Source organism: Loxodonta africana, chromosome 10 (assembly GCF_030014295.1).
Source record: "Loxodonta africana isolate mLoxAfr1 chromosome 10, mLoxAfr1.hap2, whole genome shotgun sequence".
NCBI classification, from domain to species: Eukaryota; Metazoa; Chordata; class Mammalia; order Proboscidea; family Elephantidae; genus Loxodonta; species Loxodonta africana.
The window spans coordinates 28,434,114-28,459,286 of NC_087351.1; the positions used below are offsets into that span (position 1 = coordinate 28,434,114).

General features: G+C 37.8%; 1 protein-coding gene and 1 pseudogene across 1 annotated transcript; both read right to left on the reverse strand.

The window, feature by feature from the left end:
• Positions 1-1,003: 1,003 nt before the first annotated feature.
• Positions 1,004-1,794, reverse strand: LOC100655704 (olfactory receptor 11G2-like). The gene has a single exon (XM_064291833.1). The coding sequence runs from the start codon at positions 1,754-1,756 to the stop codon at positions 1,004-1,006; it is 753 nt and encodes a 250-aa protein (XP_064147903.1). The 5' UTR covers positions 1,757-1,794.
• A 20,527-nt stretch (positions 1,795-22,321) lies between these two features.
• On the reverse strand, positions 22,322-24,295 carry LOC100655419 (olfactory receptor 11H6-like; annotated as a pseudogene).
• Between the last annotated feature and the right edge of the window lie 878 nt (positions 24,296-25,173).

A 25,173-nucleotide genomic window follows, 5' to 3' on the forward strand; every position in this document is an offset into this window, starting at 1 on the left:
GGTGAAGAGCAAGACAGTACACAATACTGGGGAAGTCAGCACAACTTGATCAAGAAAAAGTCATACAGGCTTCATAGTCACATCCAAACTCACTGGGCTGAGGACTGGGGACTATGGTCTCAGGGGATATCTAGCTCAATTGGTATAACACAGTTTATAAAGAAAATATTCTACATCCTACTCTGGTGAGTAGCATCTGGAGTCTTAAAAGCTTGTGAGCAGCCATCTAAGATACTCCACTGGTCCCACCCTGTCTGGAGCAAGGGAGAATGAAGAAAACAAAAGACACAAGGGAAAGATTAGTCCAAAGGACCATTGGACTACAATTAGCACAGCCACCAGGAGACTGAGTCCAGCACAACAAGATGGTGCCCCGTTACCACCACCTACTGCTCTGAGGAGGATCAAAATAGAGGGTCCCAGCCAGAGCTGTGGAAAATGTAGAACAAAATTCAAACTCACAAAAAAAGACCAGACTTATTGGTCTGACAGAAATGAAGAAACCCTGAGAGTATGGCCTTGGACACCCTTTTAACTCAGTGCTGAAGTCACTTCTGAGGTTCATCCTTCAGCCAAAGATTAGATAGGCTCATGAAACAAACAACAATACACACAACCCAACCATGTACATAGACTAAATGAGCTTAGCAGCTCAGGCGCAAGGACAAGAAGGCAGAAGGGGACAGGAAAACTGGACAAATGAAAATGGGGAACCCAAGGTCGAGAAGTGGAGAGTGTTGACATGTCGTGGGTTGGCAGCCAATGTCACAAAACACTATGTGTGTTAATTATTCAATGAGAAACTAATTTGCTCTGTATACCTTCATCTAAAGTACAAACAAAACAAAGGAGTCTTGAGTGGTGCTTAAGATGATTTTGGGTCCTCATAAATTTCTTAATAAAACTTAATGAATTTTGCAGACAAATACATCACTTATGTTTTATTAAGGTAAATTGCATTTGAGAGATGGAATTTCATTCACGTTTATATTTTATGAATAGTTCATTCAATCCTGAAGATTTTCCTCAGAGCAGCCATCATCTCCTTGTTTCTGAGGCTGTATATTAGAGGATTACATAGAGGTGTTATCACAGAATAAAACAAGGTAACAATTTTTTGCATTTTCATTGGATGTTCTGATCCTGGGTTCACATACATCACCATAACAGAGCCAAAAAACAGAACCACCACAGCCAGATGGGAAGCACAAGTGGAGAAAGCCTTGCGTTTGCTCGCTGCTGAGGGCATCCGTAGCACAACCAGAATCACCAGAGCATAGGAACAAAGGACAAAGAGAAAAGTGACAATCATGAAGATAGCATTGAAAACAGAGTAAATGAGCTGTGTGGTGGTGTCTTCAGAACAGGACAGCATCATCAATGGGACAGGATCACACACAAAATGGTCGATGATATTTGGGCCACAGTAGGGCAATTGTGAAATGACAACAACTGGGGTTAGGAAGAGGATTAACCCACAAGACCATCCAAAGATGGCCAGGCCAGTGCACAGCTCTTTAGTCATGATGCGTGGATAATGTAGAGGACGGCAGATGGCAAGGTACCTGTCAAAGGCCATGATGCAAAGGTAGAAGCCCTCATCACATCCAAAAGAGAAGAAAAAGTAGAATTGTACAAAACAACTCACAAAGGAGATGGACTTGCTTATGGAGAGGAAGTTGGCCAACATGTTAGGGACAGTTGTGGTAACATAACATATTTCTAGACAAGAGAAATTCCCCAGGAATATGTACATAGGAGCATGAAGGCGCAGGTCCCAGCACACAGCACAGACAATAGCTGCATTCCCCATCAAGGTCAGCGTGTAGGTTACTGAGAAGAGCCCGAAGTAGAGGAGCTGCATTTCTGGGCTTGAGGGAAAGCCCAGGAGGATAAAGTAGCTAACAGAGCTGGTGGTGTCTCTGCCAGATGTATTCATTAGTCTGAAAGACAGGAAAATAACACCAGCTATTAAACTCTAAAGGAGAATGCTGATTCTTCCTGGAAACACCAAAATTCTTTATCCTTTTTTAGACTTTTGCTTAAGCAACAGATAGATGTTTGCTTATGTCACAAAAACTGGTTTTCATGATCATTCCCTGAACACATAATCTCATTTTAATAGGACCCAATAATAGAAAGAAGGGAAAACGTCAACTGAGAACAAATATTTACCTGGGTAAGAGCACTAGACTAGACCCTAGGAATGCACACTTTTGTGAATTTGGCAAGTTATCTAAGCTCAATTAGTCTATTTTTCATCTGTCTACCTGCACTGCTGATAGTACAGGGTATTGTGCACAAATTTCCATATACGTAAAGTTCTTTCTATGGTACTATGAAAACCTCCTTATATCACTATTAAAATCATTATGATCTGGAAAAAAAAAAAACTTAAATCAAGATATTTTAAAAGACTATTTCAATGCAGTGCACAAATTAATATGAAGACTCAAATTAATACTTACTTTTACTCTCACATCCTCCAGCATACTCATAGTGTTTTAAAGAGAGAATAAAAAGAATCTCTCTCATTTCAGGGTAGATGATCTTTTAAACTCCTCCGTGTATTCATGATCAATGTGTTTTTGGTGTTAAAAAAAAAAATGCTCCCTTTATTTTAGGTGGCTGGATGCACAATACATTGTGAAGAAGAGCCCTATACTTTGGCCTCTAAATTGCACCTGTTAAGCATTTTGATATACTCCCAAGTGAATATGTGAAACAGATATGGCCATCAAAGTGTTTGACGTTAGTGACGGCAGCTGTTTTGAGTGACTGTGGCTAAATTTAATGCGCCTGTACTTGGTAGCCATGTCCAAGTAGGCTGCAAGAAAAATTGAAAGGTAAATATGTTTTAGATTTCTGTGAGAATTTCCATATTCTTTTATTCACTGCCCTTTCCCACACTTTCCTTTTTTTCTCCCTTTTCCACAGACTTTCAGGTTTTTTTTTTTTTAATATATTACTATGATGTCGCATCTATGTGATTCCTAGCTGTACAACCTGAAATATGGAACTTCTCACTTCTCTCCCTCCTGCTACTTCCACCCCAGGTAGTTGTTATGGAGTCAAAACTCAATTCTGTTTCCTCGGGCTTTCTCTCTGATCTATTACATTAGGCAGTGTAATTCTTCAGAAGTATTCATTGAACTTCTTTAGTGTGTCCATGGGTCTTTTAAGTGCTGGAGAAATTGGTGTGAGTATGACAGATCCTGCCCTTATAGAGTTTATAATCCTGGGATCAACAGTAAACCTTCAATACATTTTGCTGAAGTTTGATTTATTTTCTATGTGTGACACTATTTTTGCATTTTATGAGGAATATTTAAGGAAGCCTTTTTAAGGTGGCAATCTAAGACCTTGAGCCAGGGGAGCCCATGACATATTTCGGTATGGGGTGATAAAGTCAGGGTTCCACAGATTATACCACATACATGGTTGATTCTTTTACTACACTGAGGTTTATTGAGACGTTACCTAATATGGAAGGACTAGTGTTTACAGACAGATGAAGCAAAAAGCCCAGGAAAATCCTTGGGTCTATGGATTGTCTAAAACTCTGTCCATTGAGTTTAAATTTTTTTTCTTATGGTAAAATATGTATAACATAAATTTTCCATTTCAATAATTTTGAGTGTACATTTCAGTGGCATGAATTACATTCACAATATTGTACAATTGTTACCACTACTTCCAAAACTTTTTCATCATCCCAAACAGAGAACCTGTACTCCTGTTGAATATTTTTAAAGAACGAATTCACTCAATTGACCAGGTCCTTTGGGGGAATCTTGTCTCTTAATATTTTGTTTGAAATATATTTTTATACTTCAATGAATTATCTTATTGTCCTTTAGGTAGTCCTTTGTCCTATTAACACCAGACCCTACTCTCAGCCATTTCACTTAATTTATTTTACTTAGAGGTCACTGACAATGGATTTGTTTTAAGTCATTATCAGTACTCACTCGTCTTGGTCCTGATTATTTCCTGGTGATAGTAATTGTCCAATGTCACAGTTTAGAGTAAATTCTATGTGTGCAATAACAACAAAAAAAATCCACACATGGTGAATATTTTTGTAATTTAGAGAGGAATTAATTCACAAAACCAGACCACATTAACAAAACCAAAAGCAAAATATGGCCTTGAGAGAGAAGACATTTCTGAAAAGAGACATCTCCATTTTTCCTCTACTCACCAAGCAAAAAATATCATCAAAATAAGTCTTTCTCTAGCAATTTATCAGTTAATATATATATTCACTTGAAATCCTAAGCCACTTTGTAAATATATCCTGAAAAGGGATGAAAATCATATGAAAAATATCTTCTAGACTCAGGGAAATAAGAAGGAAAATTCACATTTCAAGGTTTTATTATTATTATTGCCAGTGTTTCAATCAAATCAAACAAAAATATACCTAGTTTTTCAAAGACAAGAAGAAAACACATTTTTTATTATATCGATTAAAGTAAAATAAAAATGAGTAGTTATGGCTCACATGTCATATGGTTTCCATTCACTCCTTGGATGAATGCTGAGAAGAAGGTCAGAGAGGGGAGATAAAATATTGCTCCCTGGAGCAAAAGCCATGTGAGGGACTCCCGAGAAATTGGATGATCCAGTTTGAATCTCATAAGTTGCAAAAGGTGAACCCTAAAAGAGATTTTCTTCCTAACCTCAAAGCTCATGTTTATGGTCAAGATGAAAGACCAGATGACGATATTATATAAGCCTATTTCCTTGCCTTGTGGCCTTTTGGGATTTGAGGCTATCTCTCAGGATTTGATAGTGCTTATTCAACAGAGAAGACTATTTTTGAATTTTCACTTATAATCAAACTCCAAGTCTTGCTATTCCCCAAAGGATAGTGTAGCTGTGGAATTAGATTCTTTCTTTGCTTTCCTCTCTAATATCCAGGCAATGTTGCAATTTCCTGGGGAATAATCAAGCAGTAATAGGAATTGTTGTAATAGATACAATAGGAAACTCTACCGTGAGGCAGACTAAAACAGACTAAGAAGAAAGAGCCAGGGGTCTACTTCTGAAAAGAATTAGCCAGTGAAAACCTTAGGAATAACAGCAGAGCACTACTTGATATAGTGCCAGAAGAAGAGCCCCTCAGGTTGGAAGTCACTGAAAAGATGACTGGGGAAGAGCTGACTCCTCAAAGTAGAGTTGACCGTAATGACATGGGTAGAGTCAAGCTTTTGGGACCTTCATTTCCTGATGTGGCCTGACTCAAAATGAGAAGAAACAGCTCCAAACATCCATTAATAATCGGAACATGGAATGTACAAAGTATGAATCTAGGAAAATTGGAAATCGTCAATAATGAAATAGAAGGCATAAACATCCATATCCTAGGCGTTAGTGAACTGAAATTAACTGGTGTTTGCCATTTCGAATCACACAATCGTGCCGTCTGCTAGGCTGGGAATGACAACTTGAAGAGGAATGTCATTGCATTCACTGTCAAAAAGACCATTTCAAGTACAACTCAGTTGTACTTCAGGATAGATCTTGAAGCGGTCTTTTTGACATTGAATGCAATAATGTCAGAGATTGGATGGTAGAATCTTGCAAGAAAAACGCTTCTTCATTGCAAATACCTTTTTTCACCAACATAAGCGGTGGCTATACACATGGGCCTTGCCATATGGAATACATAGGAATCAAATGACTACATCTGTGGAAAGAGACATTGGAAAAGCTCAACATCATCAGCTAGAATAAGGCAGGGGCCAACTGTGGAACAGACCATCAATTGCTCACACACAAGTTTGAGCTGAAACTGAGGAAAATTAGAATAAGATCACAAGAGCCAAAGTAAGACCTTGAGTATACCCCACCTGAATTTAGAGACCATCTCAAGAATAGATTTGACATGTTCAACACTAATGACCAAAGACCAGAGGAGTTGTGGAATGACATCCAGGACATCATACATGAAGAAAGCAAAAGGTCACTAAAAAGACAGGAAAGAAAAAAAGACCAAAGTGATGTCATAAGAGACCCTGAAACTTGCTCTTAAACATCAAGTAACTAAAGCAAAAGGAAAAAATGATTAAGTAAAAGAGTTGAACAGAAGATTTTTCAAAGGATGGCTTAAGAAGGCAAAGTAAAGTATTATGATAATGTGCAAAGTCCTGGAGATAGAAAACCAAAAAGGAAGAACATGCTCTGCATTTCTCAAGCTGAAAGAAAGAATTAAAAATTCAAGCCTCGAGTTGCAATACCAAAGGATTCTACAGGGAAAATATTAAATGACTCAAGAAGCATCAAAAGAAGATGAAGGAATACACAGAGTCACTATACCAAAAAGAATTGGTCAATGTTCAACCATTTCACAAGGTAACATATAATCAGGAACTGATGGCACTGAAGGAAGAAGTCCGGCACTGGTGAAAAACAAGCCTCCAGAAATTGACGGAATACCAATTGAGATGTTCCAACAAATGGATACAGCTCTGAAAATGCTTACTTTTCTATGCCAAGAAATTTGGAAGACAGTTACCTGGCCCAACTGACTGGAATATATCCATATTTGTGCCTATTCCAAGAAAGGTGATCCAACCGAATGTGGAAATTATTGAACAATATCATTAATATCATACAACATTAAAATTTTGCTGAAGATCATTCAATATTGGCTGCAGCAGCATATCCACAGGGAACTGCCAGAAATTCAAGCTGGATTCAGAAGAGGACATGGAACCAGGGATATTATTGCTGATGTCAGATGGATCTTGGCTAAAAGCAGGGAATATCAGAAAGATGTTTACCTGTGTTTTACTGATTACACAAAGGCATTTGACTGAGTGGATCATAACAAATTATGGATAATGTTGGGAAGAATTGTAATTTCAGAACACTTAATTGTGCTCATAAGAAACCTGTACATAGATCAAGAGGCAGTCATTCAAAAAGAAAAAGGGGACACTGCATGGTTTAAAGTCAGGAAAGGTGTGTGCCAGGGTTGTATCTTTTCACTATACCTATTCAATATGCATGCTGAGCAAATAATTGGAGAAGCTGGACCATATGAAGAACAGATGACACAACCTTGCTTGCTGAAAGTGAAGAGGAATTGAAGCACTTACTGATGAAGATCAAAGACCACAGCCTTCAGTATGGATTATACCTCAACACAAAGAAAACACAATTTCTCACAAATGGACCATAAGCAACACCATGATAAATGGAGAAAATATTGAATTTGTCAAGGACTTCGTTTTACTTGGATCCACAGTCAACACCCATGGAAGCATTAGTCAAGGAATCAAACAACCCATTGAGTTGGGCAAATCCACTGCAAAAGACATCTTTCAAGTGTTGAAAAGCAAAGATGTCACCTTGAAGACTAAAGTGCACCTGACCCAAGCCATGGCATTTTCAGTCTCCTCACATGCATGGGAAATCTGGACAGTGAAAAAAGAAGACTGAATAAGAATTTGCACATTTGAATTGCAGTGGTAGGGAAGAATATTGAATATACCATGGACTGCCAAAAGAACGAACAAATTTGTCTTGGACGAAGTACAGCCAGAATGCTCCTTAGAAGCAAGGATGGTAAGACTGTGTCTTACATACTTTGGACATGTTGTCAGGAGGGATCAGTCCCTGGAGAAGGACATCATGCTTGGTAAAATAGAGGGTCAGTGGAAAAAAAGGAAGACCCTGGATGAGATGGATTGACACAGACGCTGTAAGAATGGGTTTAAAAAGAATAACTACGATTGTGAGGATGGTGCAGGACAGGGCAGTGTTTTGTTCTCTTGTACATAGGGTTTCTGTGAGTTGGAACCAACTCTGCAGCACCTAACTACAACATTTAGGCCCCCATTCCAATTTTGAAAAAGGACAAAATCTTCTTTGCCTATCAACTACCTGTACATGTAATATTTGTTAGAAATATTTGAGTTGCATTTAAGTGTATCACAGAAAAATGACTGTTCAAAAAATTTGATTGACATTCAGCTGTGCCATAAATATGTTTTATTTTATTTTATTTTGTTGTTGAGAACATACATCAATTCAACAATTTCTACGTGTACCATTTAGTAACACTGATTACATTCTTCAAGTTGTACAACCATTTTCACCCTCCTTTTCTGAGTTGTTTCTCCCTCATTAACATAAATTCCCTGTCCCTAAGCTTCCTAGATAGATAATCTTTCAAATTGCTGTTGTCACTTTGATCTCTTATAGATCATTCTTAAAAAAGCATAATGCTCAAGGCAGGCATTTTTACCAGTGAAGCTAAAGTAATGTTTGGTTTTAAGAAAACTTTAGGGGATATTTTTGGTTTAAGGTTTAATTTAAGGGATTCATCAGCCTTCATGGCTCCAGGAAGTCTGGAGCCTTTGAAAGTTTGAAATTCTGTTCTGCATTTCACCATTTTGGTCAGGATTCTTCTATAGAATCTTTGATCAAAATGTTCAGTAATGGTGGCCAGACACCATCTAGTTCTTCTGGTCTCATTATGCCATAAATATTTATTGACTACCAACCATGTGCCATTCATTATACCAGACCCTAGGAATATTGTAGAAAACAACCTAAAAACCCCCTGCTTTTGCTCTTTCTACATTCTATTTGAGGGAGAAGAAAACAATCTAAACAAATAGGATAATCACATAGTATATTAGAAAATAATACGAAGAAAAATAAAGCATGGAGTTGGAAGGGAATGTTAGTATGGGGATTATAATTTTAAATAGGTGATAAGGAAAACATTACAGAGAAAGTGGCATTTAAACCATGTCTAGAAGAAGTTATATATCAATGTATGTGCATATTTGGGAGAGTAGTATTCCAGGGCAAAGAAATCGTCTTTACTAGGAACCAGAGGCAGAAAAAAGCATAACACATTGGAGTAACAGCAAGCAGGTCACTGTGGTTATAGAGCGTAAGCAATGGGCAAAGTAGTAGGAGATGATGTCAGAGAGGTAACAGGTGAGGGCAGATCATATAGGGCTTTGCAGGGCATTGGCAATTTGAAACCACCAGTGGCTCCATGAGAGGAAGATTTGGCAGTTTGCTTTCGTAGAGATTTACAGCCTTGGAAAGCCCCTGGGGTCGCTATGAGCCGGAATCTACTAAACGACAGTGAGTTGGCAGTGGTTAGGGCATTGTAAAGGCTTTGGCTTTTATTTTAAGAAAGGTCCAGTTTCTTGAAAGTGTATTGGATTTTGTCAAATGCTTTTTCTTCTTCAACTGAGGTAATAAATGTGGGCTTTTTTCCGTTCTTTCTAATAATGCCTATTACATTAATTTTTGTATGTTGAAATACTCTCGCATTTCTTGGATAAATCTCACTTGGCCATGTTATACAGTTTTTTTAACATGTTGTATTTGATTTTTTAGTACTTTGTTGAGGATTTTTGCATCTATATTCATAACGAATATTGGTCTGTAGTTTTCTTTTCTTGTGGTATTTTTGTCTGGCTTTGATAACAGGGTAATTTTGGTCTTAGAGAACAAGAACATGTCATACTATGAAGAGTTTTCTATATTGGGAAGATTTTGAAAAGAATTGGCTTATTTTTTCTATTAAGCGTTTGTAGGATTCACCAGTGAAACTACCTGGTTGTGGGCTTTTCTTTGTTGGGGGATTTTTGATTACTGATTCAATCTCTTTACTCATTATGAAAACAAAACAAAACAGAACAACCAAAACCATTGCCCTTGAGTTGATTCTGACTCATAGCAACCCTATAGGATACAGTAGAACTGCCTTATAGGGTTTCCAAGGTTGTAACGTTTAAGGACGCAGACTGCCACATGTTTCTCCCAAGGAGAGAAAGTTTCAAACCAGAGACCTTTTGGTTACCAGCTGAGCACGTAGCCACTGGCCACCAGGGCTCTTTTTACTCATTACACCAAACCAAACCCATTGCCATTAGGTTGATTTTAATTCATAGCGACCCTATAAGGACAGAGTAGAGCTGCCATCTGCCCTATAGGATTTCCAAGGCTATAAATCCTTATGAAAGCAGGCTGCCATATCTTTGTCCCACTGAGCGGCTGGTCGGTTTGAATCGCTGGGCTTTTGGTTAGCAGCCAGCACTTAAACCACTGCACCACAGGGCTCTAGGTCTGTTCAAATTCTATATTTCTTCTCAAGTTTTGATAACTTGTGTGTTTGTAGAAATTTATCCATCTCATCTACATTATCAAATTTTTTGGTGTGCAATTATTCATAGTATTCTCTATCATCCATTTCCTGCAAAGTCTGTAGTAATGTACCACTTTCATTTCTGAATTTAGTAATTTGAGGGTTTTTTCCTTTAGTCTAGGTAAAGATTTGCCAATTTTGTTGATCTTTTCAAAGAACTAACTCTTGGTTTCCTTGAATCTACTGTGTTCTATCTTATGATTCATTTATTTCTGCTCTAATATTTTTTATTTCCTTCCTTCTGCTAGTTGTGGGTTTAGTTTGCTCTTCTTTTTCTAGTTCCTTAAAGTTGAAGGTTAGGTTATTGATTTGTGATCTTTCTTTTTAATGGAGGCATTTACAGTTACATGCTTTCCTCTGAGCACTATTTTCACCATATCCCATCAGTTTAGGTATGTAGTGTTTTCTTTTTCATTCCTCCCAAAGCATTTTCTAATTTCCCTTGTGATTTCTTCTTTGGAATATTGGCTCTTTAAGATTGTGTTGTTTAATTTCCACACGTTTGTGAATTTTCCAGCTTTTATTCTGTTTTAATTTTTAGCTTCAGTCTATCTTGATTAGAGAGGATACTTTGCATGATTTGAATTCTTTTAAATTTAGTGAGACTTGTTTTGTGACCTAGAATATGGTCTGTCATAGAGTATGTTCCCTGTGCACTTGAGGAGAATATGTAATCCACTGTTTTTGGCTAGAGTGTTCTATATATGCCCGTGATGTCTACTAAGTTTATAATTTTGTTCGAGTGTTCTATTTCATGTAGGGAATTAATTTAAAGGGAATGGAGAAAAAAAGGCAAAAAGGGAACATGCAAGAGGCCTCAAATTATAGCTTCAGGGTGAAGCTACAACTTCTTAGGCCTGGGGAAACAGTAGGAAGGTGCTACCAAAACTTAGAATCTCAGAAGACATTTTCTATGGAGTCGGTGGGCAGATCTCTGAGGAGTGGTCACTTGGTTGCTGCTGTTATCTTGAGGGGATATGATGAGGCCACTTTTGAGAGTGCTACGATGGCACTAGTTTTTTTTTTTTTTAAAGGAACCTAGGGATGGAGCCAACTGGGGCAAACTGCTGGTGGGGCAATGCTAATTGAAAAAAAAAAAACACTGCCGTCGAGTCGATTCCGAAATAGGGAAAATAAATGGGGGGAAAAAATCAAAGCAAACCAAAAGGAAAAAAAAAGAGAGAATTTTCTTTCTCCTCCTACCTTTCGTTCTCCCTCTAATGCCCTCTATTGGCAGACACTCACAGGAAGCTAGCTGGCAAAGGGTCTACAAAATGTAGTTTGCCAAGTCCCAGGTCCAGCTTTATGGAGCAGTGCATAGAAGAATGAATGTGGGGCTGAGAGTCACTAGGTAAATATTCACAAGTTTTGATATGTCATATTTTCAATATTAATAATTGCAAAAATATTTAATAATTTCCACTAGGATTTCTTTTACCAATGGTTATTTAGGAGTAATTTCTTCATTTCCATGTATACGTAGAAAAATGCCAGTGTATTTTGTTATTTCTAGTTTAATTTTCCTCAGTCAAGAGAATATACTCCAGATATTTTCCATCCTTTACAATTTGTTGAGACTTGTTTTATGTATCAGCATATGATCAATTAAAGAAATGCTCTCTGATTATTGAAAATAACCCATTCTGCATTCGTTGGTAAGTATTCTCTATATGTCAATTAGGTTAAATCAGTTAATCATGTTGTTCAGATCTCCTGTATTCATGTTGATTTTCTGTTTTATTTGTAACTGAGAGAAGTATATTAAAATCTCCCCTGATGATTGTAGACCCGATTATTTCTCCTTTTCTGTCAATGATTGAGCCTATGTTATTTAGTGATAAAAATGAGAATTATTATATCTTACTGATGAAACTTTTATCATGATGAAATATTAGTCTTCATCTTTAGAAATACTTTTTGCTGTAAAGTATATTTTACTGATATTCGTATAGGAACACCAGCTTTCTTTATATTAGAATTTGTATGGTATATGTTTTTCCATTCTTTCACTTTCAACTTTGTATTCCATCCTAATAATTACAACGTGTTTCTTGTAAGAGCAGTGTTTGTTTCTGGGTCTGATAATCTTTTTTTTTTTTTTACTTAAAGCATTAGTCTATTTGAATTTAATGTTAAATACTGACATCTTTTGTTTGAAATGTTCCATATTATTATTTGCTTTCTGTATACTCACTACGCCAAGTACTATTTTCTCTCTTTTTTGATCTTTTTTTGTATTAATTAATATTTTTGTATTATTCAATTTACAGAATTGAATAATTATGTTTTATAATAATGCTATTAGCTTTTTATTTATATGTTCTCTTACTATTCTTTTAAAATTTATCCTGGAGATTACAATATTCATTCTTGACTTATCATTATATAAATTTAGTATTTAACTTCCCCCTCAACAAAGCAAGGACCTTAAAGCCGTTTAGCTTAGTTTCCCTCTCTCTTCATCTATTTGCTGTTATTTGAGTAGATTATCATTTGTTATATAATTCAAATCTTACAAATATTATTTTTATTCTATTATACAGTCAGTATTTCTTTCACTATTCTTACTCACTTAACCTTTCCATTTTTTCCTACATTTTTGAACTTCTGTCTGGGATCATTTCCTTCTGTCTGAAGAATACACTTTTTCAGGTGGATTTTCATGTGATGGATTCTCTCAGTGTTTGTCTGAAAAGTCATTATTTTACTTTAATTTTTCAAGATGTTTTTGCTGGATACAGAATCCTAGGTTGATAACGATTCCTACTCAGCACTTTGAAAATATGTGTCTTAACCCGGGCTTCCCTAAAAAGTAGAACCTAAGACAAAAACTTGTTTACAGTTTACTCATGTAGGGAATGATTATAAGAACTGCAGTGTTGGACTGGGAAGAGTAAAACAAGGAAAGAGGGTATAGTAAATATTGTCAGCGCTCTATCCCAGATTCTCTTGGGTCCTTTTTACCTCTTATGGATGTCCTTCCCTGTCTTCTGCATGCTTTTAGTTCTCATAGCTCACAAGTGTGACTCTCTTCTGAGGATTGCCTTTGGACCACTAGAGATTCTAGGCCTGTATGAGCAGAGATCCTGAAGTGCCTGTGTTGGACCTTTGCCAATACTGACTGGTACTGGGGCTTGAGAGACCATCCAGGAGACTTGACTCAAGCTGGGAGAAACTCTAGGACATAATTTATATTTCAAAGTATCTTTAAGGGATCTAGCTGAAGCTGGGACTTTACCTGAAATCACATTCTTGTTTAACTTCTTACCTTTCCCCATCCTGTTCCCTTACCAATTTTCTGGCAATATTTCTTTAATAAAGCACTTATTCATGTATTCTCTCAGGGTATGCTTCTGGAGAACCTGATCTAAGACAGTTGGTGCCAGAAATGGTCCAAAGGAGCAGATTCTAAGTATGGGATTCTAGAACTGTATCATTTGCTGGCCAGATGGCAGTAAAGACCCCATCACTGATAATGAGTGAAGTGTTGATAGACTCTGGCATCCTGAGGCATTGTGGCACTAGATTTTCACTTGGAATTTAGGCAGAAGGGGACACATTAGTTTGTTCAGTGTCTTTGGCTTTCAGAGATATGGAGGAAATGGTAATTACAAGGACTGTGGAGTTGGTTGTTTGTTGCTGGGGTCCGTGGATGCATTGAAGAGTGAAAATGACAAGCTCAAGTTAATTAATTACCAATGCATATAAGGTATAAAAGTCAGGAGGCACTTTAGGCTGAATTTAAAGAAACTTTTATCTTCTGTAGCCAGAGGGATAGATTGTTCTCTAGGATGTATGTTAGAGAAGTGGAGTTCAACAAAATTCAATAGAACTACAAAGAGTTAAAATTCAAAAGAATTAAAAAATTTTCCAGTCTTTACAAATTTTGTACATCAAATCTTGATGTGATCAGGAAAAATTGGACCCTGAGACTGGGATGGGAACATCTGAATAGATACACTTAAACCCTGAATCCCAGGATTCTTCTGAACTCTCTGGGCCTACAGATGTTACACACTCTTCCTTGGCTTGATGAAATGAGTCTCCTGCCCCTTCTTTTCTGAAGATTCTGCAAGGGCTTCAACTGAGAAATAGAGGGCCCCTGTTGCTCATAGTATTGGCTAGTTCAATAATGCATTCTGAGATTGGCTTTCTTTTCTTCTGTTTTCTTTATTCTTAGTTCCACACTCTTATTTTTTGGGCCAACTTCCCAAAATGAACCACCTCCATGCTAGCCTTTGCTTCAGGTCCCACTTCCTGAGGAAACTCTGGGTAAGATGATTTATACTAAAAATGGCCCTAGAAAGTAGACTCTCAGAATGAAATTATTAGTCTGGATGACTGACAGTTAAGGACCACATTGCTGGTAGTAAGTGAAGTGGTGATAACCCATGACAGGCAGTTGCATCGTAATTACCAAGACATTCACTGTGGTATTTAGATGAAATGGAAGTAGAAAGGGAATCATTTGTTTATGTGGTGGCACTGGCTTATGTGATGAACAGTAGGAGGGTGATGATATTTAAAAAGGCTGGAGATGTCTGATTTTTTATACTACCTTTGATGCCTTGAAAAAGATATGACAGGCACAAATCCACTGATTATTAATTCAGAACCCTATGGCAGTCAAAAAGCCTCCGTGGGAAATTTTAAAGAGCCAATTGCTTCCTGCAATTATAGAAAAGAATATACTGATTTAAATTGCAGAAGTAGCAAAGTTATCAGTAAACCCAATGTACATGGTGCTGCAAAATTAATCCATTGCCATCAAGTTGATTTCAATTCGTGGTGACCCATGTGTTACAGAGTAGATCTGCTCCATAGGGTTTTCTTGGCGGTAATCTATATGGAAGCAGAGCAGCAGGCCTTTCTTCTGTGGTGTTGCTGGGTGGGTTTGAACCACCAACCTTTTGGTTAGTAGCAGATTACAAACTCCTTGCATCACCCAGGAGCTAATCAAAAATTTCATGAAAACAATACAGTAATGACCACATCAGAATAATATCAATTCAAGTGTCCAATTAGTGAGCTATGGTACATCCAGAGTATAGAATATTTCACTGTCATTAAAAATCAAGTTTTCAAGCATATTTGATGATTTGGAAATACATAATGTTAAGTCTAATTGTCTTTTGAAAGTAGAAAAGAAATATAGAATTGTTCCCCAAAATTATATCGCAATTAGAAAAGTGTAGGAAGGAAGAACATCAAAACTCCACAGTTGCAATCTCTGAGTAGTGAAATTATGGATGCTTTTGCTCTGCTTCCTGATGTGTTTTGCTAATTTACTGTGATAAACATGTTATTTTTTCTCATCAAAACAAAAAATGTCTTAAAATTTTTAAATAAAAAATCTCAGCTTGACAGTTTTGCAGAACGTTTGTTCTTTGTTTCTATTTCTGCTCTCTGAGTGACGTGGGGAGAGATCTTGCTTCAGGAACTGAAGGAAGGTCCGCAGTAAGGAAATTCAGTCTGGTGTTCACGTGCTGCTTCATAGGAGATTTCAGCAGCAAAATCTGGAAATACTTGGGGTGACAGACCCTATCCCCCAAATTAAAATTGGTTCATAACTAATATTCTGAACATACATCTAACCCTTCATAGAAAAAATAACATATACATAAATATGTATGTGTATGCATATATACATACACAAACAAATTGTTGTATTTCATATAACTGGTCTCAGGCAGTCTGGTGTTAGGGGCCATGCTCACAAGCATAACACTGTAATGTCTCTCAGTGGAAACCATATTTCTAGAGATGAAATTATTTTAAAACAGCATAGTTGACAAGCCTCCCACTGATTGCAGATTGCCAAATGTGGGTGCTCTCTTGCCTTTGTTGATTCTTATGTTAGCTTTGCCCTTCCCATCATCCCTGATTCATGTCTCAAAGCTCAGCCCAAGCATGACCTCGTCTACTCCCTAAGAGAGTGACCTTTGTTACTCCCTTTTAGGAATGACACAGACTATAATGGCACCACTAAACATTTACTTGTTTTCATATAATAGGTAACTTTTATGTGCAAACAAAAACCATAAAATTCCTAGAAGAAAATGTGGGGACAACACTGTCATTCCAATGGATTATCTAATATAAGAACAAAAGCACAAACAGTAAAAGATAAAATATATAAATGGGACCTCATAAAAATTAAAAATTTTGTTTATCAAAAGATTTTACCAAAAAGGTGAAAAGACAAAATACTGACTGGGAGAGTATCTTTGGAAACCATATATCAACTAAGAACCTAATAACCAAAATATATATAAAACTTCAGCAACTTAACAACAAAAAGACAGCCTAATCATAAAATGGGCAAAGGACTTGAATAGACATTTCACCAAACAGGACATTCAGATGGCCACCAGACACATGAAAAGATGCTCAAAGTCTTGACATGATCAGGAAAAACTGGACCCTGAGACTGGGATGGGAACAGCTGAACAGATATACTTAAACCTTGAATCCCAGGACTCTTCTGAACTCTTTGGGCCTGCAGATGTGACACACTCTCCCTTGCTTGATGACAAGAGTCTCCTGCCATCAGAGAGACGCAAATCAAAACTACAATGAGATACAGCTTCACTCACACTAGGATGGCTAGATAAAACACAAACAAGCAAATAACAACAAAACCACAGAAAGAAACAAGTGTTGGCAATGATGTGAGGAAATTGGAGCTCTTATCCATTGCTGGTGGGAATGCAAAATGGTACAGCTGTTGTGGAAAACAGTGTGACAGTTCTTCAAAAAACTAAAAAAATTTTGTTCAGCAGTAGTAGCCAGGCATCATCCAGCTTTTCTGGTCTCATTGCAAAGGAGGCCTTTTTTCATGGAGGAAATTAGCCACGCATTCCATATCTTCCTCCCGTTTCTGATGCTTCTTCTGGCTTTGTTGCTCCAGGTGAATAGAAACAAGTCTAGAACTACCATATGACCCAGCAAGTCCACTCCTAGGTATATGCCCAATAGACTTGGAAGTAGAGACTCAGAGACTTGTACACCATTGTTCATTGCAACACTATTTACAGTAGCTAATAGATGGAAACAAATTAAATAACCATCCACAGATGAATGGATAAACAAAATGTGGTGCATACATACAAAGGAATTCTACAGAAATGAAGTCTTAATACATGATACAATATGGATGGAGCTTGAAGATATGCTGAGTGAAATAAGTCAATCACAAAAGGATAAATATTGTATGATCTCATGTATATAAAAAGACAAGAAAAGGCAAATGTACAGAGATCAAAGTTTATAAGTGCTTCCCAGTGGCAGGTGGGAGGGGAAAAGGGGGTCAGTGGTGATGGAAAAATCACATTGATTAAGGGTAGGGTTGCACAGCCGATTATTGTAATTGCTGTCAATAAGCTGTATGTTTGTAAGAATTTAAATTGGCAAAACCTGTGTGATAGACATATTTACAACAATGACAGAAAAAAAGAAAAAAAAGGCTCCTGAGGCTCCTTATGTACAATCAAAAACCTCGTGGGATTTGGTTTCTTGGTTTGGAGGTTTAGGGTCATGGTTTCATGGAACTTCCCACTTAATTGACCTAATAACATGTTTGTTGCTTCTGTTCTACTTTCCAGTTCACCACATGGTGCCTCGGGCCTTAAAAGCTTGTGAGCAGAGCCATCTAGGCACAACAATTTGTTTTTATTCACCTGGAGCAACAAAGGAAGAAGAAGCAACAGAAATAGGAGGAAGATATGGGAAGTGTGGTTAATTTTCTCCACAAACAACTGCCTCCTTTGCCATGAGATTAGAAGATCTGGATGTTGCCCAGCTACCACTGCTGAATATTTTGGTTAAAGATTCCATAGAAGAAACTTGATCAAAAGGGGGAAAATGAAGAACAGAATTTCAAATTCCATAGACTCCAGATTTTCTGAAGCCATGGAAGCTGGATGAACCCCTGAAAGTATTGCCCTTAGATAATCTTTAAAACTTAAACCAAAAATATCCCCCAAAGTCATCTTAAAACCGAACAATAGTTTAGCTTAACTAGTAAAAAAGGTCTGCCTTGAGTATTATGCTCTTTTGAGAACTATCTACATGGGACTAAAGTGACAAGAGCAACTTGAATGATTACGTAGGAGTCTTAAAGGGCACTGAGTTTATGTTAATGAGGGAGGAACAACTCGGAAAAGAGGATGAGAATGGTTGTACAGCTTGAAGACTAATCAATGTCAGTGAAACATACCTGCAGAAAATGTTGAATTGTTGTATGTTTTGCTGTGTATCTTCTCAGCAACAGATAAATAGAATTTAGAAAAGATAGATTCATTTTTGCTTAAAGCCTTAAAGAAATCTCAAGCACATTTGTGTAATGAAATATAATTCCCAAGGAAAATCAGAATAGAATCCTGGGTATAAAGACTGGAAAGCCTGGAAGTTGATGTGGAAAGCTAAAGCCACACTGCTGAGGAAATGCAGCTTGTTGAAATACATAAACTTGGTCTCTGTCTCACACGCAGGGCTGATAGTTACAAGGTTGAGAATGAGGCTATCTCAAGGGGACAACTAAGGCCTGAGATTCATCAACCCATTCTCCCAAAATGCCTCTTCTATAGCCATCCCAGAAATGGTTAACATTCTTTTTTGAATTTACGCAAAGGTTTTAAACATACTGAGTTGCATAGCACTGTAGGACATTTTGTCTTCAACTTATTAGGTATTTACACTAGTTCCACAAAATTATACACAATTTAAATAATTATTTTAGAAAATAAAACTAAGAAAAATTGACAAATGTGAAAAAACATAGACAAAAATTACTAATAGCAACACTAAACCAAAAAAACAAACCCATTGCCAGAGAGTTGATTCCAACTCCTAGCAACCCTATACTGCAGAGTAGAACTGTCCTGTAGGATTTCCACGGAGGAGTGGCCGGTAGATTTGAACTGCTGACCTTTTGGTTAGCAGCTGAACTCTCATACACTGCACACCACTAGTCCATCTAAATCAAATCATCTCTAATACCATGCTGTATTTTCCCATTCCATTCCAACCTATTTATTATAATTCTACAGCTATATTTTGAAGCCCATTTTTCCCATTTAATATATCTTCAGTCTTTAGTCATATTTCAGGACAATTTTTTGAAGCGATTAATACCAGTAAAGCATTTTGTCATATATAATACCACAGTGTTCTTAACCATTTCTCTACTGGTGTATGTTTAATTTATTTACAATTTAAGACCTTTCTCCAGGGAAGATTTTGTGATGATGGAACTTGATGGACTGAGATAGATACGAGGAATGAAGATGATATAAAGGAGAACAAATCTGGGGGGAGAGTACAAAACCAAGAAGTTGGGATCCCTATCATACTTTTGTCTGTTTATGTAGGAAGACACTAGCAAGGTCCCCCAAACAACACGTGCTGCAGTGACACAGAACCCTGTGTCTTAAATGAGCTCAAGGTAGCAAGAATATTTTCCAAGACCGTTTATAGGGAATGAAAGATATAACAAGTTTATTTGTGTGTGTACGTATGTATGCATATACGCATATATATATACATATTTACATGCATATATATGTAGAGGGTCAGTGGAAAAGAGGAAAACCCTCAATGAGATGGATTGATACAGTGGCTGCAACAAAGGGCTCAAGCATAACAATGATCATGAGGATGGCAAAGGACAGGGCAGTGTTTCATTCTGTTGAACACAGGGCCACTATGAGTCGGAACCAACTTGACAGCAAAGGGTGTGGTTTTCTGTTTTATGCATAAAAAAAAAAGTGCTCTCGAGTCGTCTGCTGACTATTTGGTTAGCAGCCATAGCACTTAGCCACTACGCCACCAGGGTTTTATACATACATACATATAAACAGATATATATGTGTATGATTTTTTTTCCTTGCAAGGTTATATATTTTTTCTACTTACTGGTTCTGAACCAATTTTAATTTTGGGACTAGGGTCTCTCACCCCTACTCTTTTCAGATTTTGCTCCTGAAGTCTCCCGTGAGGTAGCACTCAGACATCAAACGGAAGTCTCTTACTGCTGACCCACCTTTGGTTCCGGAAGCAAGATCTCGCCCCATTTCTGAGAGCTGAATTAGAAACAAAAAACAAGCCTTCTGCAAAACTGTCAAGCTGAGATTTTTGAGTAAAAAAAATTTTAAATATTCTGTTTACATAAAAAAAAATGCTAGTCATAGTAAATTAGCAAAGCATATGAAGAAGCAGAAAAAATCATCCATAAACACACTACCCAGAGATTGCAGCTATGGAGTTTTGATGTACTTCCTTCCTGTATTTTCCTAATTGTAACATAAATTTATAAATAATTGTTGGGTCTTTTTCTATTAAAAAACAAACAAAATAACAATTAAACACTTAATAGTGCTATTATTATTGTTAGGTGCCATTGAGGCGATCCTATGTACAACAGTACCAAACATTGCCCAGTCCAGCACCATCCTCACAATCGTTATTTTCTTGAGCCCATTGTTGCAGCCACTGTGTCCATCCATCTCATTCAGGTTCTTCCTCTTTTTGGCTGACCCTCTACTTTACCAAGCATGTTGTCCTTCTCCAGGGACTGATCCCTGCTGATACCGTATCCAAAGTATGTGAGATGAAGGCTCCCCATTTTTGGTTCTAAGGAGCATTCTGGCTGTACTTCTTCCAAGACAGATTTGTTCATTCTTTTGGCAGTCCATGGTATATTCAATATTCTTCACCCACACCATAATTCATAGGCATCAATTCTTCTTCAGCCTTCCTTATTTGTTGCCCAGCTTTCACATGCATATGAGGCCACTGAAAACGCCATACCATGGGTAAGGCACACCTTTGACCTTAAAGTGACATCTTTGCTTTTTAACACTTTAAAGAGGTCTTTTGCAGCAGCTTTGCCCACTGCAAATCGTCATTTGATTTCTTGACTGCTGCTTCCATAAGCATTGATTGTAGACCCAAGTAAAGTGAAATCCTTGACAACCTCAATCTTTTCCTTGTTTATCATGATGTTACTCATTCGACCAGTTGTGAGGATTTTTGTTTTCTTTCTGTTGAGGTGTAATCCATATTGAAGGCTGTGGTCTTTGATCTTCATCAGTAAGTGCTTCAAGTCCTCTTCACTTTCAGCAAGCAAAGTTGTGCCATCTGCCTAGTGCAGGTTGTTAATGAGTCTTCCTCCAATCCCGATGCCATGTTCTTCTTTATATAGTTCAGCTTCTTGGATTATTTGCTCAGCATACAGATTGAATAAGTACGGTGAAAGGACACACAGCTGACACCCAGCTTTCCTGACTTTAAACCATGCAGTATCTGCTTGTTCTGTTTGAACAACTGCCTCTTGGTCTGTGAGCAGATTCCTCATGAGCACTATAAAGTGTTGTGGGATTACATTCTTTAGAACGTTGTCCATAATTTGTTGTGATCTACATAGTTGAACACCTTCACATAGTCAATAAAACGCTTAGCATTATATTGTCTCAACTCATGAAATACACGTCAAAACCTTATTTTAAATGTCTGTAAAATATTCCATACTCTGTATGTACCATAATTCAGTTAATTAATTCTAAATTACTGGACATTTGGATTGGTATTATTTTGATCTTATTATCATTTCACTATTTTCACTAAATTTATAAATTTAGTTGGTATAGAATAACAAATTTGCAACAGTTGCTTATCACACCTAGAAACATGATATATGTCTCAATTTACTCACTTCTTTAAAAAAATATTTGAAAGTAAATATTATTAGTTTTCTCCATGCAGATCTTACTTTTTGGGGGAGTTTATTTTGAGATATATTACTTTTTTTTTTTGCTATTATAAATACATATCCTTCATTTATAATTCTTTATTCTAATATCATCTTTGTATAGTTACTTTAGGAGCCCTGGTGGTACAGTGGTAAGCACTCAGCTGCTAACCAAACGGTCGGCAGTTTGAACCCATCAGCTGCTCTTCAGGAGAAAGATGTGGCAGTCTGCTTCCGTAAAGACTTGCAACTTCGAAAACACTATGGGGAAGTTCTACTCTGTCCTGTAGGGTCCAAATGAGTTGGAATTCACTTAACAGCAGTGGGTAGTTATTTTCCATCTGGTCACCATTCTAATATTTCACATTGATTCTAATCACTTTAACAACTCCAATCTGCTGTCAGGCTCATTTGCCCACACAAAGGTGTAGGGGAGTGCTGTTTTGGATAAAACGCTGAAGAGACTAGATCTCACATCCGGACTGATGTGATCAAAAAAAGAAAGCAGGTGGATTCAGGAGTGGGAAGAGAAGTGAACAGATACATCTTTGTGGTGTGTGTGTTTGTATATATGTGTGTAGAGGGATAGTGTTGGAAATTCTAGACTTCTACTGACTGGGAAACTGGGAATTTATCTAATCAGCAAAAGATACAAATGATCCTGTTGGCACCTGGGTTGTTTAGGGTTTTATCTTGAATATGCCTGAGAATGTCTGGTATTTTCCTGTTTCTGTGCAGTACCCAGGGGGATAGCATATTGATGCACTAAAGCTTAGTAAAAATGATTTATGTAAACCCTTTTAAGATCTCATGTGCTATTTGCTTCATTTAAATTCATTCCTAAGAAGATTCCAGGAAATCTAGAAGCACATATTTGTCTCCCAAGTTTCCTTAAGGCTTCTATGTTTTTATATGTCCTATACACACATAAATTATGAATTCTAGGTCTTGAGAGGCTGTCTTTGAGGGAATCTCAAAGTCCTAAATAGTTGCCTCAGTGCCTCCTTCATCTGCTTGTTCCTCAGACTGTAGATCAAGAGGTTGAAAAGTGGAGTCAGCACAGAATAAAACAAAGTTACAATTTTCTGGATCCCATCTGCATTGCCTGCTGTTGGGCTCACATACATTACCATGATGGAGCCATAAAGCAGGGACACCACGGCCAGGTGGGAGCCACATGTGGAGAAGGCCTTACGCCGGCCATCTGCTGAGGGGACCCTCAGCACTGCTCTGATTACCAGGGTGTAGAAACTGCTAATGAAGAGGAAAGTGGAGAAAATGAGGACAGAGTTAAAGATGGCACAGGTGACCTCAGTGGCAGGAGCTGGCACACAGGACAGCTTCATAAGGGGTCCTGGGTCACACAGAAAGTGATCAATAGTATTGGGGCCACAAAAAGGGAGCTGAGAGATTAGATAAACTGGGAGGACAAAACAGGCAAAGCCACACACCCAGCAGCAGGCTCCCATTCTGATGCAGTGTCAGACTATCAGGATGGAGGGGTAGTGCAGGGGCCTGCAGATAGCAAGGTACCTGTCAAAGGCCTTGACGGACAAGAAGAAGGTCTCAGTGGTGCTCATGGAACAGAAGAAGTAGAACTGCAGGAAACAACCAGAGAAAGAGATAATTTTGGTCTCAGTGAGAAAGTTGGCTAGCATATTGGGGACCATGGAGGTGACATACCAGATCTCCAGGAAGGAGAAATTGGCCAGCAGGATGTACATGGGGGTGTGGAGATGGTGGTCCCACGTCACAGTACGTATAATGCACAAGTTTCCAATCAATGTCAGGACGTAGGTCACAGAGAAGAGTGCGAAGAGGAAGATCTGGATCTCTGAGGTACAAGGGAATCCAAGAGGAATGAATTCACTCACAGGGTCAGATGATTATTCCCTTCTCGGTTTTTCATGTTTTTCCTCCAAACTGCAATGACAAGACATTGACATTTTGCAAATGACTACAGAGCTTTTCTCATTAAGATGTTCTCTGAATTTCTTAAAACTGAATTAGTTGCATAGTTTTAGATCACGCCAAGATTTTCAGCATCTTTTTCTGTCCCACTCTGATATTGAGAGGACATAAGGAACCTGTGGGTGTGGATAGTCATGACCTGTTGTCAATGTGTTAGAGTAGAACTGCTCCACAGGGTTTTCTTGGCTGTTATCTTCATGGGAGCAGATCATGAGGACTTTCTCCCACTGTGCAGCTGGGTGGGATTGAACCACTATCACATCCAGCGCAAACTGTTTGTGTCACCCAGAGACCTGTGGGTACTTACTACAACCTCCTTATTGTGCCCATCATCGCCATCACATCCCTTTAAATATCTTCCTTTGTTCAGGGTCCCCAGCACTGCATAAAACAAGACAGACGTTCTTTTGCCGTTCAGGGGCTTGCAATCTAGTTCAGAAAAATCAACCTGAGCAAAACGTATATGCGGACAAAAGTTTAAATAATTTGTGCAGTGGAAGCCCTGAGTAAATATGGAGAAGACAATATTACAAGAATTCAGGGCCTCAAAGCAAGGTTTATTTGTTTGTTTGCTTTTTCACTATTGTACTCTTTAATAATAACACATGCATAGTTTTAGATGAAGTTCCTCTCCATATGGAATTGGCAACATTAGAAAAGGGATAAGGAAAATGACCTTTAATCAGTGATTGCCTACAGCAAGGCTGGTTTATATATTTGTGTGTCTCTTATTTTTTAAAGACATCAGTGAAAGAAACTGAGCACTATGCATTTTTGTTTTCTCTCAGTGTTTAAGGTCATAAGCACAATGGTCCACTTTGTGGTTAAAAATTCACTGGTCAAGAGGAGTAAATTCATGTAGTGTTATTTTCAATAAACATTTTATAATAAAGCTGCCGTAAATGAATGAGGTACAGAATACAATCTAACATGATTCTCTTTTAACTGAAATATACCCTAAGTAGTGTATGCAGCCCTGGTGGTGCAGTGGTTAAAGTGCTCAGCTGCTAACCAGGAGGTCAGCAGCTTGAACCCACCAGTTGCTCCATGGGAGAAAGATGTGGCAGTCTGCTTTTCTAAAGATTTACAGTCTTGGAAACCCTATATGGCAGTTCTACTCTGTCCTACAGGGTTGCTATGAGTTGGAGTCGATTTGAAGGCAATGGGTTTGGTTCGAGTGTGGGTTTAGAGTGTGCAGGCTTCAGTCCTTAGCTGGAATTTATGAGGTGCAGGAAAGTTCCTCACAATGGTATTGATATACATTTTG

Coding starts and splice junctions, on each gene's coding strand:
- LOC100655704 (XM_064291833.1), bottom strand. CDS start 1,756: ATGTACATATTCCTGGGGAATTTCTCTTGTCTAGAAATATGTTATGTT.